Here is a 16,767-nt window from a genome sequence, read left to right as displayed (position 1 = left end):
GTTCAGCTGGGAGGGAGGAGGGCAAAGCACTGCAGGGAGGGGGTGGGAAGAGCTTAAAGTAGGAAAAAAAGTGTGGGTGGAGAGAATCCTGCAAGCTTCTACTCGGGGATGCTCAGGAACCCCAGGGAGGGGAAGGTGGGAGAAGCTGTGGCTAATTTTCTCTGAAGTTTCCCCAGCAATGTCATATATTTACTTGGCTTTTCCATGTGCAAACCCAGGGCCACACACCAAAGCAGCTAATTCTCCTCTGGATGCACAGGAGAGTTGCAAACAAACCTCGCAGGCAGGGGGGGAATACAGCTCAATGAGGTCTGCAGGGAGCTGGAGTTTAAAACATGTAGCTCCCCCTCCCACTCTCCGCCAGTCCCCTGAAACGAAGGCACGCAGGAATTGCCAGCGTGAATCAGACTAAATCATTGCTAATTTAGGGAGGCGATGGTCCTTTTGCTGCATTGGACCGAGCAGGACATCAAACCTCGGCACCAGCCCTGGCCCGGAGCAGGCGGCGGGGAGGCTGGGGAGCCCAGCTGGCGATCAGATAAATAAGGGGTGGTGGATGTGACCCTCTCCCCCGTGGCACCTTTCATCCGAACATCGCTCTGCAACCCCTAATCAGGCCCCAGAAGACCCCTTGCAGATAAGCAAGGGATAAACACGCAGCATTTTCAACCACAGTTGATAAGCCCCCCCAAAACCAGGGGCTGGGGAGAGAAGGAAGGGTGGACAGAGGGTGGACAAGCAGCAGGTGAGGGAAGGGGCAGGGAGAACCAACGCCGGGGCGATGTGCTCGCTCGCGTCGTGTTTTGGAGGTTAATTACCCAGACACTTAGGAAAAACGACGCCAAGTCTCTGGCAACCGCGCACCACCAAAATCAGTATTTCTGCCACGGCTTTTGCCAGGGACCCGCAGGTCTTGCTGTGGTATGAACCAGTGGTAACAACCAGTTTTTATCGGTACCACCACCGTCAGACTGTCAACTAAACCCATGTTTTGTGAAAAGTGCCCGCTTCCCGTGGAAAGTTTCAGGGCTTTTTTTTTCTTTTTTCTTCTCTCTCTCCCTCTCATCGAAACCCCAAGCGCCAGCAAGCCAGTGCTGCCTGGATTTCTGCCAGAGCTTTTCACTTTTTGAATTTCCACCAAAAATCCCAATTCTTTCACCGGAAAGAAACCTCTCTCTGCATGCAGCCAGGAGGACGATAACCCAGCCTCCTGCATGGCAAGGGGTGACCCCAACCCACCAAGGCCAGTCGTCCCAAAGATTTTGGCATGCGGCATGCCGAGGGCTTCTGCTAAATCACCCATTTACACTTGATCCTCCGTGAAGCCAAAAACTGGCCCTGAGCTACCCCAGAAACTCCCCCTGTGACAGCCAGAGGCCCTTCCCCTCATCTGGGGTTTTCTGAGCTTCTGCTCTGGAAGAAGACTCCGGGTCGAGGTGTAATTGCAGCCAGGAGACCTGCCCGTTCATGGGACTAACTGCTATCCAGGAGAGATCAAAGCGCTCCTGCAAACATCAACAGGAAGGTCGGAAACATCCGAGGAAGGATGCAAATGTGGAGATAACAACTTTCACTTTCTCATTGCCATTATCAAGTGAGTTTGAGCAAGGATCTCCGTGCTGGCCACTTCTCCTCCCCATGCCTTCTGCACTAAGGTAAGCATCACTACAAGACATCGGTGTTAGGGAAGGAACTTTCTGTGATGTGGGAAAGTCGGAGAACCCTGCAAGTTCAAGGGCAGCTGCGACCATCATCAGTAGCTGCTGAAGCAGGAGTAATTATCTCATTAGTGTTCTTAAGTCCCAACAAGTGCTGAACGCAGCCTGCACAGGGCGCGAGGAGAGGAAAAGCGGCAAAGGCTGGCAGGGCACGTGGTGCTGTGCACATGCACGCCAAGAAAACCAACCCGGGGCACTCACACCACAGGTCTCACAACTTTGGGCTTCCTACAAAAACCACCAAAAGCTGCAAATCCGTGGCCATGCGGGCTGCCCCAGAGCGAGCCCTCGGCGCAGTGGGGATCCCAGCCCTGCCCACGTGAGAAAGGCACGAAGGCAGACACGGGTTAGACATTAATCTCAAGCATCGCTCCGGATGCCTCAATGTACTACATCGTGTCCATGGAAACTGCATGCACCGTCCCACCCCACTCCCCCCGCCTCGTAGGAACTCATAGCAACCGCTCCAAACACAGCGCGAAGGCAAAAAAAGGAAAAAATTATTCAAACGGATCACAAACAGCTTATGTCGAGGGAGACTCTGCGCCAAAATCTGGTTTGGGTTTTCTCTTTGGTGGAGACGAGAGGGGAGGTCACGGGGTGGTGAGAGGCAGGGAGAGGAGCGACGTGGGGATACGGTCCCTCGGAAATACACACATCCATCCCCGCAGGCGTGCGCTCCCACCTGCAATTCAACCCCATCCCTACAAACTCATAGGCATTAAGCCACAAACGGATGTCAGGGTCAGCCCTTGCAGCAGGGGAGAAGGAAAAAAAGATGTCAGCATCCATTTCACGTCGGTTTGGGTCAGCCCAGCAAAACGAGGCGCCTTCCTCAACTTCGGCAGCGGAGAGGTGCGCCTGCCGACGGCGAGCTCTTCGGAGCAGGGGCTGCTTGTACCTCTGCATCTTGCACAGAGCCAAGCACGGTGTCAATGTTAAGCAAATCAAAAATAATGTCAGAATCTAGTCTCCCACCCATTCCAAGATGAGCATGAAAAAAATAATGATATTTTACTCACCCATCAAAAGAAAATTACTCACGCCAGGCGCGTGGGCGAGCAGAATTTTGCAAGGCTGTTTTAGGCCCTGACTATGCTACAAAAATATCCATTTTAAGCATGGTTGTGAAACACGGTTGTGGCTCAACTATAATACTGTTTTTTAGCTACCTGTACAAAGAAGGTGGAAAAAAATAGTAATTAAGAAATAGCCACGCGCTAATGGCGCTCCAAGGACCACACCAGGCGCTGCGATCTCCCACCACGGTGGAGGACGCGGCGCGTGACTCCTGCCAGCTGCTCCACCCCGCAAGATGCCGCGGTGAGCTGATGTGCCGGCGCTGCCCGCTTTGCCGAGGGCACGCCAGCGTGTCGGTTTCACCGCGATGCCACCTCTGGGATGCGCAAACCGCCTTGCACAGGCGCTACACACGGCAGCGCCGTGCAGGGAGGTGTTTGGGAGCTGCGCGGACCTCGCTCACCGCTTTGGTATCCAGTTGCTTCATCCAATCTAATTTTATCCCGTGCTCAATCTCCAAATCCCGGTATCGTTGAAACCCGGAGAGAAGGGGGAGCGTTGCCATTGACCACAACAGGACTGCGATTTGAGCGCCGAAAAACATCAATATTGATTCACTGGAAAGAAAACAGCGCCTTGGTCTGTGTTTGCATCGCACCTGCCCAACGTGGCCACAGCGCAGCTCCAAAACATGGAAACCAAAATGAATAACCAACACTCTTACGCTACAACCCGGCTATGCCTGCCACCTCCCCGCGCTCTCCTCTCCCCTTGCTAGCAGGCGTAAATCCACCCATTCAACCACCCTTTCCCAGGCAAACAGCTCCTCTTCTTCACCTCCATCCCCAAATATTTCAGAGAACACATTCACCTTAACTCTAGATTGCGTCTGGTAAAGATCTGGGGAGTTAAATATCGCATAACCACACATTTCCACTCCCGACTTCAAATCGATGCCAGCTCCTTAGTCCACTTAGCAAGAGCTCCCTGCCAAGAGGCATATGGTTTAGCAGTCCGGCAACGGCAACCCCCTTGCAGACCAATAATACGCTGCACTGCAACATGAAAACACGTGCTTCGCACTGCCTCACTGTCAACATTTGCTTAACATATTTTTTCTCCCAGTAAATACCAGCTGTTGCAGCGGTGCCGAGAGGCAGCATTCAGATATTGAGCTGTCACGCTACTAAAACCCCCTTCCCGTTTGCAAAATCACCTGTAGGAGCTGGGAAACCAAAAGAGGAGGTATTTGGGAGTCTGGTTATGAGCTGCAACAAAATTTGGCTTTACAGGGTTCCACGAACCTTAATAAAATCCTTTAGGTGGCCACAAATGAGATGCTTGTGGCAATTGAGGGTGATGATATAGGAAAAGCTCTGTTTCTCTTTTTATTTTTTAAAAGCGAGTGACTGCCAAGGTAGTTGCTGGCATATTTTCCCCTCCCTTCTCCAAAACACAAGGCCACAGGTGAGCGGTGAGGAAGAGGGGACTATGAATGCGTTCAACAGACCCCAATCCACAGTGCAAAAGCCTGAAGGAAGCCACCAAGCTCTGCCAAGATTTAGAAAACATCTCATCTGTCCATGCAAGGCTGTTTCCCAAAACAAGCCTACTCCTGCTCTAAATAAAGCTTAGCCTAGAAAGACAGCACTGCCTAGTTGCCTAGGTGCAGGAGTCAGGAATTTGGGGGTTTAACCCAGCCTCTGTCACCAGCAGGTTACTCTGTACTCTCTGGAGCAAAGTTTTCCTGTGTTAGTACATCGGGCACTGCTGTTCCCAGTCCCGATGCAGCGCAGAAACCCCCAACCCACCAAGCACTCACAAAGAGCGAGGGAAAGCAAAGGATTAACCACACGCAATTCAACAAGGCATCAACCATCCCGCTTGCAAACAGCTTCTTTGCCCTTCCAGCTGCTGGGATTTCTCACAGGCCTTTGGAAAAAAATTAGTTAAGGTAACAAATGTGCAGAAGCAAAACTGGAGGCAGAGTTACGTGCTGCTTCCTCAGCGTGACCTGCAGGACAGAGCTGAGGATGAAGCTCCATCCGCTTGATCAGCTGCAACAGCCGACCCCTGCAAAAAAAGAGGTTTTAATCAATGCTGCTCTGGGTCTAACGGTGCCCGTTGCCGGAGAGAGATGCACGTGCAAACTAAGCAAACACACTGTGCCGCACAAAGCAGCCTCCCGCCTCGCCAGGCTGGGACAAAGCTCGCTCCCTCCGTGGGGCCAGCAGAGCAGCGGCATCGGGGCCGGCAGAGCTGCGGCATTGCGGCCGGACATGTTTTCCTCTGACATTTGAGGAGCAGGGCATGACCCCAGCACAATCGGTTCCCCCTCCCCAGCACGCACGCCGGCATTTGTTACCGCTGCCGGCGAGAGCGTAACCCCTCGCTGCGTCGGCGAAGTGGACGTCACGCCAAGCCCGGCCCTGCCAGCCGGGCGCTGAACTCCGGGCCCCCCCCATGAATGGGGCGATTCATCCAGGGCGGGTGGCTGCGGGAATTATCTGCCAGGAGGGTTGGCAGGGCCGGCCGGCCAGCGAGGCCGAACTGAGAGCGATTGTGCCTCTGACACGCTGCTGAAGCCTGGCGGGGTCCGAGCCCCTCGCGTTCGCGCGTAAGCAGAGCCACGACACACCAGAGGACTGACGCTGCTGGAGAAGAAAGAGGAGACTCAGATTGCAGTGGAGTCCCAAGTGTCCCCCTCCTTCCAGCAATGACCTTTTATTCCTCCCCAGCAAAAGGCGAAAACACCCGATTTCTCAGCAAAAGCCACGTGTATTGTAGGGAAGCCACCAGGCACCATAAGCTACAGTCTCCAGGCGAAGTCCCTGGGGAACAGCACGGCTGGCTGGACACTGGAAAGCACAGAGGGGAAGCGGTGCCGCTCTGCACCCCAATTATTCCACATCCATCGTGTGAAGGGAATATTTCTCTCTTATGTTTTCGACTCTGGAGCTCCTCCCAGACCAGGAAAGCGGAGCAGGTGTCTTCCACCAGCCAGAGCTTGCTAAACGCAGCCCCCAGGCTATGCTACCCACAGAGCTCAGGAGGGCAGCCTGGGCAAAAGGCGGCTTCGAGACCCTCGTTAACTGACGCCGCCTATAATCATGGCTGCTCCAAGATGAGTAAAGCGGAACAAAAATGAACCCAGTGAATAAGTGTGTATTTTTAACCAAAAGGCCCCATTTTAATAGGTACCTGCGTGTGCATCATTATATTCTCAAAGTATGTTTCCAGACCACGACTTCCCCCACTCCCAGCCCAAACAAAAAAATCTTCAATTTTCACCATGTGCCTGCCCTGACAAACTCAACCTGAGAGGGCCAGGCAAGGGCCTTTTTCTCCTTTAACCATCCCATCCTTCACCTCTCATGATGAGCACTGGCTCTAAATCGCTACCCAGGATGAGAAATCACACGCAGCAGCCACGATTAAATTCTGCTATAATTAGTTTAAAGAAGTGGCGGGGAGATGCGCAGAAGCAGCATGCCAAACGCACCGTGGTAGCCGAACTGAGCCCTTCACATATCTGATTCAAACACACGTGGGATTTTTTTTTTTTTTTTTTTTAACGGCAAAAGCTTTTTTTAATGGAGTTGAAGGTGAGTTTACAGCGTTCCAGACTCACACAGCTGCTGGGGATTTTTGGGGACCCCCCGTCTCCCCACAGCAGTGCCTGGGCATGGGGTGGCGAGCCCTGCTGTGGGGAGGTGGGGGGGTTGGGGGGGCCAAGGGGCTCGGCCTGTGCTCCCCCTTACCCAGGAAGGGGGCCAGGCCCGCTGTGGCCTCGGGGGGGACAGGCAGCTGCTGCTGGGGGGCACAGACAAGGGGCTTTCCAGGGGCACATCCATCAGAACCCATATACCATATGCATGCCCACAGACACAGTTTCAAGGCAGCTACACCGACGACCCCACTGGGCCAGTGCCAGGGACCCCTCTCTGGGCCAGTTCTGGGGGAGACCCCCCCAGGCCGCCAGCCCCAGGCCTCTAGCCCCAGGGACCTTCTCAGGGCCAGCCCCAGGGGGGACACTCCAGGCCACTATCCTCATAGACCCCCTCAGAACCAGCACCACAGACCCCTGCCGGGCCAGCCCTGGAGAGACCCCCCAGGCCGCCAGCCCAAGGGGGACCCCCTCAGGGCCAGCACTGGGGAGACCCCAGGCTGCCAGCTCCGGGGACCACTCAGGGCTTGCCCCGGGAGGACTCCCCAGGCCACCAGCCCAGGGGAGACACCCCTCAGGGCCAGCGCTGGGGGGGAGGGGGGGGACACACGACACCCCTCCGGGCCCCCACTGGGGGGGGGGGGACGACACACACGACACCCCTCAGGGCCAGCGCTGGGGGGGGACGGGACACACGACACCCCTCAGGGCCAGCGCGGGGGGGGACGGGACCGCCCAGGCCACCAGCTCCGTAGATCCCCTCAGAACCAGAACTGCGGGACCTCTGCCGGACCAGCACTGGGGGACCCCCCTCAGGGCCAGCACGACCGGGGATCCCCTCAGGGCCTGCCCCGGGAGGGCTCCCCAGGCCGCCAGCCCCGGGGGACTCCTCCGAGCCAGCACCAGAGGCCCCCCAGGCCGCCAGCCCCGGCGGCGGCCGCGATGAGGAGCCGAGGCCTGGCGGGCCGAGCACCGCAGCAGGCCTCGCCGTGTCGGGCCGCAGGGTGGCGGCGAGCCCCAGCCGTGGCCGGGGGCCCCGTGGCGGCGGGGCAGGGCGGAGCGGGGCACGGCGCGGCCGGGCCCGGGGGTCCCGCACTCACCAGCTCATGGTCCCCCGCCGCCCCGCGCCGCTCCCGGAAGTGCCGCCGCCTCCGCCCCGCCCCTTCCGGCAGCGCCGCCGCCGGGCGGGAGGAGCGTTAACCCGCCGCGTGCCGCGCCGGGGTGACGTCGGGGAGGGGCGTGACGTCACGGGGCAGGGCAGGGGGCGCGCAGCTCTGTGCGGCGGGGAGAGCGGGGAGCGACCCCCTTCAAATCCCCCGCTCGGGGTGCAAACGCTGCAAACGGGGCGGGCGTTGGAGCAATACCACCGCGGCCCCCCAAAACCGGGGTGGGTGGCGGGTGGGCAGGGGCCGGGGGTGCTTGGGGTGGGTGAGGATGCAGGGAGGGGAGAAGCATCCCTGGGGGGGGGACAGGGGGTCCCTGGGATGGGCGAGGGCTTGAGTGTGGGGGGCCTGGGAGCACCCTGGGGTGTGCTGGGGTCGGGGGTACTTGGGGTGGGTGAGGATGCAGGGAGGGGATGCCTAGGAGCATCCCTGGGGGGGGGGCAGGGGGTCCCGGGGGTGGGCAAGGGCTTGAGCGTGGGGGGCCTGGGAGCACCCTGGGTGGGCGAGGGGAACAGCAGCACCGTAGGTTGGGCAAGGGTGCAGGGAGGGGATGCCCAGGGGCACCCTAGGGTGGGTGAGGCATGCCCAGGAGCCCCCTGGGGTGGGCAAGGGTGCAGGGAGGGGATGCCCAGGGGCACCCTAGGGTGGGTGAGGCATGCCCAGGAGCCCCCTGGGATGGGCAAGGGTGCAGGGAGGGGATGCCCAGGGGCACCCTGGGGTGGGTGAGGCATGCCCAGGAGCCCCCTGGGGTGGGCAAGGGTGCAGGGAGGGGATGCCCAGGGGCACCCTGGGGTGGGTGAGGCATGCCCAGGAGCCCCCTGGGGTGGGCGAGGGGTGCAGGGAGGAGATGCCTGGGAGCATCCCTGGGGTGGGCAAAGGCATGAGGGTGGGGTACCTGGGAGCACCCTGGGGTGGACGAGGGCTGGGGGTGCCCCAGCCATGAGATCCAGGGGGAGGGCAGCAGGGACATGCAGCACATTTGGAAGGGCAGGAGCACCCAGATTTGGGGAGACCCCCGCAAACTTGACTCCGGGAGGCTGGGCAGGGGCAGGTAGGGCAGCAAAGCCGTTTTGGTGACAAACCACCACCCCCACCACCCCCCCATCCTCAGCACTGTCCCCAGCAGCCACCACCAGCCCTGCGGTGACCCTGGGGGTGGTGGGATGAAGCAAACGCCCCCCTCCCTGAGCACTGGGTTCCTTCGGACCCCCATTGCCACCGAGGGGGAGTCGGCTTGGTCCCGGTGTCACCAGGCTGGTGAGGGCACGTGCCACCGCACGGGGCCAAGGGGAGGAGGCCCAGGACCGGCGCCAAGGGTGGCTTTATCAATTAGCAGGTGGAGGTAAACAGCGCGGTAATTACAGCCAGGGAGGATGATGCTAAACTGGGAAGGTGTTACCGACACCAGTGAGGACAGGGGATTAACCGAAAAGGAGCAAAGTGCGGGGGGCAAACCATGGGCGGGGGGCAGGGGGGTACAGCCCCCACGCACCGGTTTTGTGCCGGGATGCAGAGAGGCAGCCAGGGGGTTGCGAGGTGGCACGGTGGCATCAGTTTTGGGGTGTCAGAGCAAACCCTGAGGGGGGGCAGCATGGGGGACCCCGCCACGTCCCCAGCAGAGGCGTGGGGAGGAAGAAGAAGGACGGAGCAAGGCTGGTGCCTGTGGTTTGCCGGTGGTTGCCACTCCTTGCTGGGACATGCTGCTGCTCCCAGCCACCGTCCCCCCACCAGCACCTCGGGGTGGAGGGGACACGGCCGGGAAGGGTGGGAGGCAGAGCTGGGATGAGCAGGTCCTGGCACCTGGGCATCTTGATGGCCACGGGGCTCGGGAAGCATCTTCCCTAGAGGCTCTGCCCCACGTGCTGTCCTGAATTTTGAGTCCTTCCTCCAAAACGCTCTGCCAGGAGCAGAAGCTGGAGCTGCCACCCTGGCCAGGAACAGGGAGGAAGGCAGGGTGGATCCGCACGGCACCAGCACAGAGCAGGAGATGAGGGATCGGGTGATTCGGAAACCATCCAGACCTTCTGCAGGTTTCTCACTGGGGCAGCGGGCGAGGCTGTGAAGATCGGGGAGGGATCCCACCAACACCTGTGGCATGGAGATCCACCAGCTGCAAACCAGGAGCTGCTGGCTGCAGGTCCTCGTCGCTCCCGACCCCAGTGATGGGGTCTCAGCCTTTGGTGCTCCTCCTCGGAAGCAAATCCCATCCCGTGGTGAGCTCTTGGCTTTCAACAACAGCTTGCCAAGCCCCGAAGACCCTCAGCGGAGAGCAGCGAGGTGTTGGTGGCCTCCTCCGGAACCCAGAGCTGCCGTCGAGAAGGGAAAGGCAGCAAGTTGTGTTGAGCTGGTACGTGACTGGCAAGCCCTTCCCTCCTCCCCAGAACACAGATCGCCCAGAATGGGGATGGCAAGTGCCGTGTTTCCGTAGCAACCAACATTTTTGTGCAAGGTGCTGCACGCACTCCACGCGTTTTGCCACCCAAGGGTGCTCCTCACCTTCCTGCTCCATGCAGAGGGGGGTCCTGCCCAGCAGGACACCTGCACCCCGATGGCAGAGCGGGTCCCCAGCCCAGTGCTGGAGCCACAACACCCCGTCGAGGCTCAGTGGGTGCCATCCCTCCTCCTCCTCCTCGCCCACAGCGAAGGAGCCCAAAGTGTTGGAGAAACCTTGGGTGGCTCCTGGCCGTGGTGTGGTGATGGTGGTGTGGCATCTCCTGGCAGCCTTTGCCACAGCACCGCCTGCCCATGCCCGGCATCTCCAACATCTTCCAGCACAAGGCGCCGGTGGAGATGGACGCAAGCTCCCCCGCAGCACCCTCAGGTGATGCCAGGGGTCACGGTGGCTCTCCCCGTGCCGTCGGCTGGGTGCATGGCGACTGCGGCTCCCATCCATCCACCTCAGCTTGTCCAAGCCACGCCAGGGGACACTGCGAGGACTGGCGGCTCCAGAACCGGCATCCAGCCCCTGGCCACTGCGGGACCTCAGAGATGCCTGGAGCGCTGAGGGGTGGGCAGCCCCCACCGCCCCTCTGGCCCCACACTGGATCCAGCAGCCGATCCGGCCTCATCTTAATGGTCACCAAAAGCTCAACCAGGTGGGAATCCCGGTGGGAGCCCACCCTGCGCATCCCCCGCGGGCTCCAAAGCGATTCCCCCAATGCCAGGCTATGCCATCGCTGCCTGGCCCTGAGTCACGGGGCGGCCCCCCCGGCCCCCGGCTTCTCCCTCAAATTAAAGCCTCTCCGAGCCGGAGAGCTCGGCAAAACCCCGGGGATGGGCAGAGCTGGCCTGGCCTGGCAGGACCAGCAGCTCCTCCGGGGCCCAGCTGCGGATGCAAATCAAAAAGCAGGAAATTTGACGGCGGTGCCAGTGCCTCCACGCCCCGGGAATGCCAGGGAAGACCGCGGTGCCAACGCCGGCTGCCAGCACTGCCGGCGAGCCCTGGGGAAAGGGGAAGCTCCAACGCCACGTGGACCATGGGACCCCAGACCCTCAGCACACTCCAGCCCACCGCCAGCTCCAGGAGGAGAGCCCATCGCTGGGGAAGGATTGAACCATCACAGGCCACCAGACGCACGCCAGCTCCCAACACCCGCGCGCTTCGTCCTGCTCCTTCTCCCACCCGCCCCTCGTGCCTGTACGAGCACCGGCTCCGAATCCCGGTGGGTTATTTTTAACCCGAGCGACCCAGCCCAGCAAAAATCCCCTCTCTGCTCTGTACCTGGGGCGATTTGGCCGGCGAAAGGCGCGGAGGCATTACCGGCTGAAGCGGCGCGATCCTCTTTTGCCCACCGTTATCCGACAGATGCAACCCGGCGAAAGCCGCCGGCAAAATGGTGACGGGGTCAAGGTGGCGGCGGTGGCACGAGCGGGGAAAAATAAGACGCAAGGTCAAGGACAAACCAAGGACGCGGTTGTTTTGGGGGGCTGCAGAACGCACCCTGTCCCCGTGCGGCCGGGAAAAGGGAGGGGGGACGCAAGGACGGAGCCGGTCGCCTTCGGGGTCACCCAAGCGTCCTGGCCAGCTGGTCTCGCCACGCCATCCTGTGAACAGAACTGAAGGAGAGGGGGGCTGAGAAAAGGTTGGGTTATTTTAAAAAAAAAAAAAAAAATCATACAAAAAAAAAATATTTTTTTTTCAAAAAATACAACACTAGAAAAAAAATGTACAAACAGGTTTCAAAGTCGCCCGTAACGAGGCACAGCACCCACCGTCCTACACATTTCAAGCCACTTTAACATCCCCCTTACATATTAGAGACTTTTTTTTTCTTTTTTTTCCAAACCAATATAGATCTTCTTTTTAAGCAAGGTAAAATAAAGATATTTACTACAGATTTTGATTGTCAGCAAACACAATATATTTACTGCATTAGCATTTGCTCACAGTGCAAATGGTACAACAATACATCAGTTCAATATTTCTGATTTTTTCCCTTAAAAATGCTGTATGCATTAACTATCATATTTGCATTACAACATGACAAATGAGCAAATGAAATGTGTGTGAAAATTATCACCTTTTCACAATATCAAGCATAATTATTTTTTTTTAACCTTAGTATAAGGTACTATAAATCCAAGAAATAAAAACATCCACAAAATATATTACATCTGGTATGATTTTTTTTTTCTCTAAGTACTCAACTTTATACAAAAGTCTTTCAAAAAATATCATTCCCTTAGGTTTGTGTGGTTAAACCTGATTGTGGGTTTTTTTGTTCCTTTCGGTTCACATAAATTAGACTGCATTCTTTCTCTTCTCTTTATTTTTTGTACGTTTTTAATGTGTTTTTTTTTTTTTCACATGCAGACATCAAACCTGGATAGCACGACCTTTTGGCAACAAAGATTTTTTTTTTAAGTCATTATTATTTTTGCTTAGTTTAGCTTAAATGTCTGAGCACAGTTTTATTAAAACAAAAGAAGAAAAAAATCAGAGCAGTCATGCAATGACATGCACATACCAGAAGGAGAAAGAAAAAAAAATAAAATAAAATAGAGGACTAATTGATTTTTCTCCTCCATAGTTGGTTGGTTGTTTTAAAGTGACCAAATAAAATAAAATAAAAATATCTCACATTATAAAAAGTATTCAGCAAAATACTGCTTTTTTTTTTTTCTGCATTTCTGTAAAGAATTTCCCTTCTGCTGGGAAAAAAAAAAAAAAGGGGGAAAGAAAAAAAAAAAACAACAAAAAAACCACCAACAAACCCAAAAGCTGCTGCCGGGACATCGCTCCCCGCCGCCCCCCGAAGTTGCGGAGGACCCGCAGAGCCGCCCCCCGCCCCGCCAGCCCGGCCGGGGGGCCCGAGCCCGCTTACCTCCGCCGCGGGGAGCCGGTGCTGGGGGGGGGTGGGGGGTGGGGGGTGCGCTACAGGGGGGGAGGGGGGCAAAAGGGGCTGGATCCAAGCCCAGGCGGGTCGGCTCCAGCCAGCCAGCCCCACCCGGACGGACCGGATCCAGGCGAGCCCAGTCCCGGGGAGCCGGGAGGGTGGGAGCCGGGAGGGCCCGATCCTGGGGACCCCAAGCCCCCGGGGAGCCTAAGCGGGTGGGATCCAGGAGGGCCCGATCCTGGGGAGCCCAAGCCCCCGGGGAGCCCAAGCGGGTGGGATCCAGGAGGGCCCGATCCTGGGGAGCCCAAGCCCCCGGGGAGCCCAAGCGGGTGGGATCCAGGAGGGCCCGATCCTGGGGAGCCCAAGCCCCCGGGGAGCCCAAGCGGGTGGGATCCAGGAGGGCCCGATCCTGGGCAGCCCAACCACTGGGGAGCCCGGGCAGGTGGGATCCAGGTGCCTGGCGATCCAGGTCAGCCGGGATCCCCACGATCTGGAACCCGGGCAGCCCAGATCCAGGCCAAGCTGGGTGCGGGCAGGCTGGAGCCGGGAGATGCAGGACGCGGGCAGCGGGGTGCGGGCAGCCGGGTCCAGGCAGCTGGGATCCGGGCCGTGCTGGAGCCGGGAGAGCCGGATCCGGGGAATCCGGATCCGGGCAGGCAGGATCCAGGCAGTACACGTAATCCGGGTGCAGGTAGCAGGGATCCGGGCGGTGGGGAGCCGGTTCAGGGCAGTGCGGGTGCGGGCAGCGGGGACCCGGGCGGTGCGGGTAGCCGGGCAGGTACAGGCAGCCGGGACCCGGGCGGTGCAGGTACAGGCAGCCGGGATGCTGGCAATCCGGGTGCGCGCAGTGCGGGTGCAGGCAGCCTGGGTCCAGGCAGTGCGGGTCCTGTCGATCCAAGTGCAGGCAGGATCCAGGTGCGGGCAGCCTGGACCCAGTCAATCCAGGTGCGGGCAGAGTGGAGCCCATGCAGCGCAACCCCCGGCATCCTGAACCCAGGGGGCAAGGCCACCCCAGGACCCCCCCCCAGAGCGGTGCAGAGGGCAGGGGAGAAGGGGTGCCACTGCGCCGCTCCCCATGGTCCCTCAAGCACACGTGGTGACGGCAGGGGCGAGGGCAACGGGTGGTGAGGTGGCGGCGGCGGCAGCAGCGGCAGGGGGTGCGGTGGGGGGCTGCCCGGCCGAACCCTTCTCGGCCTTCTTCTCCTTCTGCTTGAGGTGGATCTTGGCGTGCCGCTTGCGCTCGTCGGAGCGGGCGAACTTGCGGCCACAGAACTCGCAGGCGAAGGGTTTCTCGCCGGTGTGGGTGCGGATGTGGGTGGTGAGGTGGTCGCTGCGGCTGAAGCTCCGCATGCAGATGCGGCACTGGAAGGGCTTGTGGCCTGTGTGGATGCGGAGATGGCGGGTGAGCTCGTCGGAGCGGGAGAAGCGGCGGTCACAACCCTCGGCAGGGCAGGCGTGGGGCCGCTCGTGGAGTGGCGTCTTGCTGGGCCGGTTGGGATACTTGCGGGGTCGGATGGGCTTGAGGGTGAGCGGCGGCTGCGGCAGCCCCCCGAAACCCGGGTGGATCTGCTTGTCCTTGAAGGCCTTGATGGTCTCCAGTGGGGTGATGGGGGGCGGGTTGACGCGGATGGGGTCCAAGCTCTGGAAGGGTTTGTGCTCCGTGATGGTGCCCATGTCATTGGGATGGTGGTAGAGGTTATAGTCTGGGATCATGGGGAAGAGGTTGCTGTCCAAGGCGGGCTTGGCCGCCTGGTAATCCTGGGGGGAGTAGGTGAGGCCGGGGTTGCTCTGGGGGTCGTGGAAGGAGACGGGCTCTGGGTAGAGGTCACTGCAGGAGGAGTAGGGTGGCAGCGCGGGGTACATCTGGTCCACCTCGCCCTGCGGCGGGCCCATGCTGCCCGCTGAGCTCTGCGTGCTGGTGAGCGCACCCGAGGACGGTGGTACCCCCAGGATGCCCGCGCTCATCAGGCTGATGATGTTGTCCTGGCACCAGTTGGAGGGCGAGTCGAAAGCGAATTTCCCCAGGTAGGTGACAGTCTTGTTGCCCGGGGCCGGTTGAAAAGTGCCCGAATAGGATGACAGTTCCTGGCCGGCCTTTTCGTTCGCTAAGCCAATGTCCATAACATTATCTGCAAAGTGCGAGAGAAGCGGGGCAGGGTGAGCCGGGAGGGCTACGCCGCCCCGGGCGGGGGTCCCGGGGATGCACCGGGGATGCTCCGGGGCCCCCCGCCCCGCTCCCTCCTACCCCTCGCTGCGTCCTCCCCCCCGCCCCGCTCTGCTCTCCGCGTACTGCGGCGCTGGCTGCCGAGGGTCCCGGCGGTGCGGGGCCGGGCTGCCGCCCCCGCGGCTGTCCCCGGGGGGGGGGGGGGCCGGGGACACGCAGCGCCGCCGCCCCGCCGGTGGGGCCGGAGGAAGGAGGTACCTGCGGCTACAGGTAGGCTTCCTCCCCGTCCAGCCCCCGGCAGCGCTGGGCACTCCGCGGAGCCGGCTGCGGCCGCCGACGCCGTTACCGACTCGCTGCTTCGCTGCGCCGAGCCCCGGCGAGGAGAAACACGGCGGCGGGGGGGGGGGGGGGGGGGGGCGGGTTTAGCCTGGCGAGGCTCCGGGTGGGAGCAGGGGACACGCGGGGAGACACCCCCCCCCCGCCCTCGGCGCTCACCTGTGCCCCCCATGTCGCCGGCCGTGTCGTCCCCCCCTCCCCAAGCCCCGCGCTCCCGGGAAGTCGCCGCCGCGTCCCGGGGAGCCCACGCTGCCGCCGCCGCTGCGGGCTGGGGGGGGGCGGCCACGGCCACGCGCGTCCGCGGCGCCTCCGCACCGCGCGGATCCCGGGGCGGGCGGGCGGCCCCTCCGCGCTACGGGGGGCCCAGCCGCTTATCGACCCCCCCCCCCAAACACACACACCCTCCCACCCCACCCGTGTCCCCCCTCCCCACGCAGCCCGGCCGCCGTCCCCGTACCTGCGGCGGCGGCTCGGCAGCAACGCTCGGCGGAGCCCTGCAGCGATCGCGCGGAGACACGGCGAGGAAAGGGGTGGGTGGGTGCGGGGGGGGGGGACGCTCCCCAGCCCCAGCGCTTCCCTTCCCTCCGAGGCTCCATGACACCCTACCCACAGCGTCCTCCTCCTCGCCCCACCGGCTCCCCCCCCCCCCCCCTCCTTCTCCCCATTTTCTTCTCCCCCCCACCCTTACCTGCAGCCATCTGGTTGTAGTGAGCCACCGAGTCGCTGCTGCTGGAGAAGATATTCAAAGAGTTGGGGATCTCCTCTGGGTACAGATTGTCAGGCAATTGGTTCATCAAAGTGTTCATGGTCCCCGGCAGCTTCTCCAGTAGTTTGCCTGTCATAGCACTGGAGGAAAAGGCTGGTTCAACGTGGCTCCGAGCTCAGCTCCCGAGGAAACAACATCCGAGTGGCAAATCCGTGCGAGGGAAATCATGCAAGAGAAAAAGTTGGGGCGGGGGCGGGGGGGGGGGCCGGGGAGGAGGAGGAGGAGGAGGAGGGGGGGGGGGGGGGGGGAGCCGGGGGTGGCCGCGGAGGAGGGGGGCGCGGGGGGGGGTGCGGTCCTCCGTGGGTCTCTGGTGGTGTTTCCTCGAGGGGGAGGGGGCGATCTGGCTGGCAGATGTGGTTGTAGAAGCGGGTGGGAGGATTTAACCCCTCCTCTCTCTCGCTCGCTCCCGCTCCCCGTCCCCGTCCCCGTCCCCGCTCCCCGTCCCCGCTCCCTCCCGCGCTCGGCTCCGCTCGCAGGTTCCCTCGCTGCCGCCCGACTGCTCCGCCGGGGACTCCGCAGCCCATTTATCCGGGCGGCGGGAGCGCTCCGTGACGTAGCTGCCCATATATGGACAGACAAAGCCGAGCCGAGGCCGAG

General features: G+C 60.6%; 2 protein-coding genes across 5 annotated transcripts in view; both read right to left on the bottom strand.

Moving 5' to 3' along the window:
• BIN3 (bridging integrator 3) overlaps positions 1–7,623 on the bottom strand; it is a 40,821-nt gene extending 33,198 nt beyond the window's left edge. The window contains exon 1 of one of the 3 annotated variants that reach the window (XM_040617998.1): positions 7,506–7,623. In XM_040617998.1, coding sequence (XP_040473932.1) covers positions 7,506–7,513 — 8 coding nt within the window. In that variant the 5' untranslated portion in view covers positions 7,514–7,623. The remainder of the gene's footprint in view (positions 1–7,505) is intronic. The other 2 variants (XM_040617999.1, XM_040618001.1) reach the window with 2 other exon arrangements.
• A 4,052-nt stretch (positions 7,624–11,675) lies between these two features.
• EGR3 (early growth response 3) lies at positions 11,676–16,360 on the bottom strand. 2 transcript variants are annotated; one of them, XM_040618004.1, is made up of 2 exons: positions 16,093–16,360; positions 11,676–15,033 (listed from the first exon to the last, which is right to left on the bottom strand). In XM_040618004.1, exons 1-2 carry the CDS (start codon positions 16,244–16,246, stop codon positions 13,988–13,990), a joined length of 1,200 nt encoding a protein of 399 aa, XP_040473938.1. In that variant the 5' UTR covers positions 16,247–16,360; the 3' UTR covers positions 11,676–13,987. The 2 variants fall into 2 exon arrangements, with proteins under 2 accessions (XP_040473938.1, XP_040473937.1); XM_040618003.1 differs by lacking the exon at positions 16,093–16,360 and adding an exon at positions 15,327–15,750.
• Between the last annotated feature and the right edge of the window lie 407 nt (positions 16,361–16,767).

Source organism: Falco naumanni, chromosome 19 (assembly GCF_017639655.2).
Source record: "Falco naumanni isolate bFalNau1 chromosome 19, bFalNau1.pat, whole genome shotgun sequence".
Lineage (NCBI taxonomy): Eukaryota > Metazoa > Chordata > Aves > Falconiformes > Falconidae > Falco > Falco naumanni.
This window is presented reverse-complemented; position numbering and strand designations above follow the sequence as displayed.

Excerpts from the sequence above, each read along its gene's own strand:
- EGR3 (XM_040618003.1), bottom strand. The coding sequence starts at position 15,576 with ATGGGGGGCACAGGTGAGCGCCGAGGGCGGGGGGGGGGTGTCTCCCCG. Across the intron at positions 15,034-15,326 it reads AAGCCTACCTGTAGCCGCAG|ATAATGTTATGGACATTGGC; the intron begins GTACCTCCTTCC and ends CGCACTTTGCAG.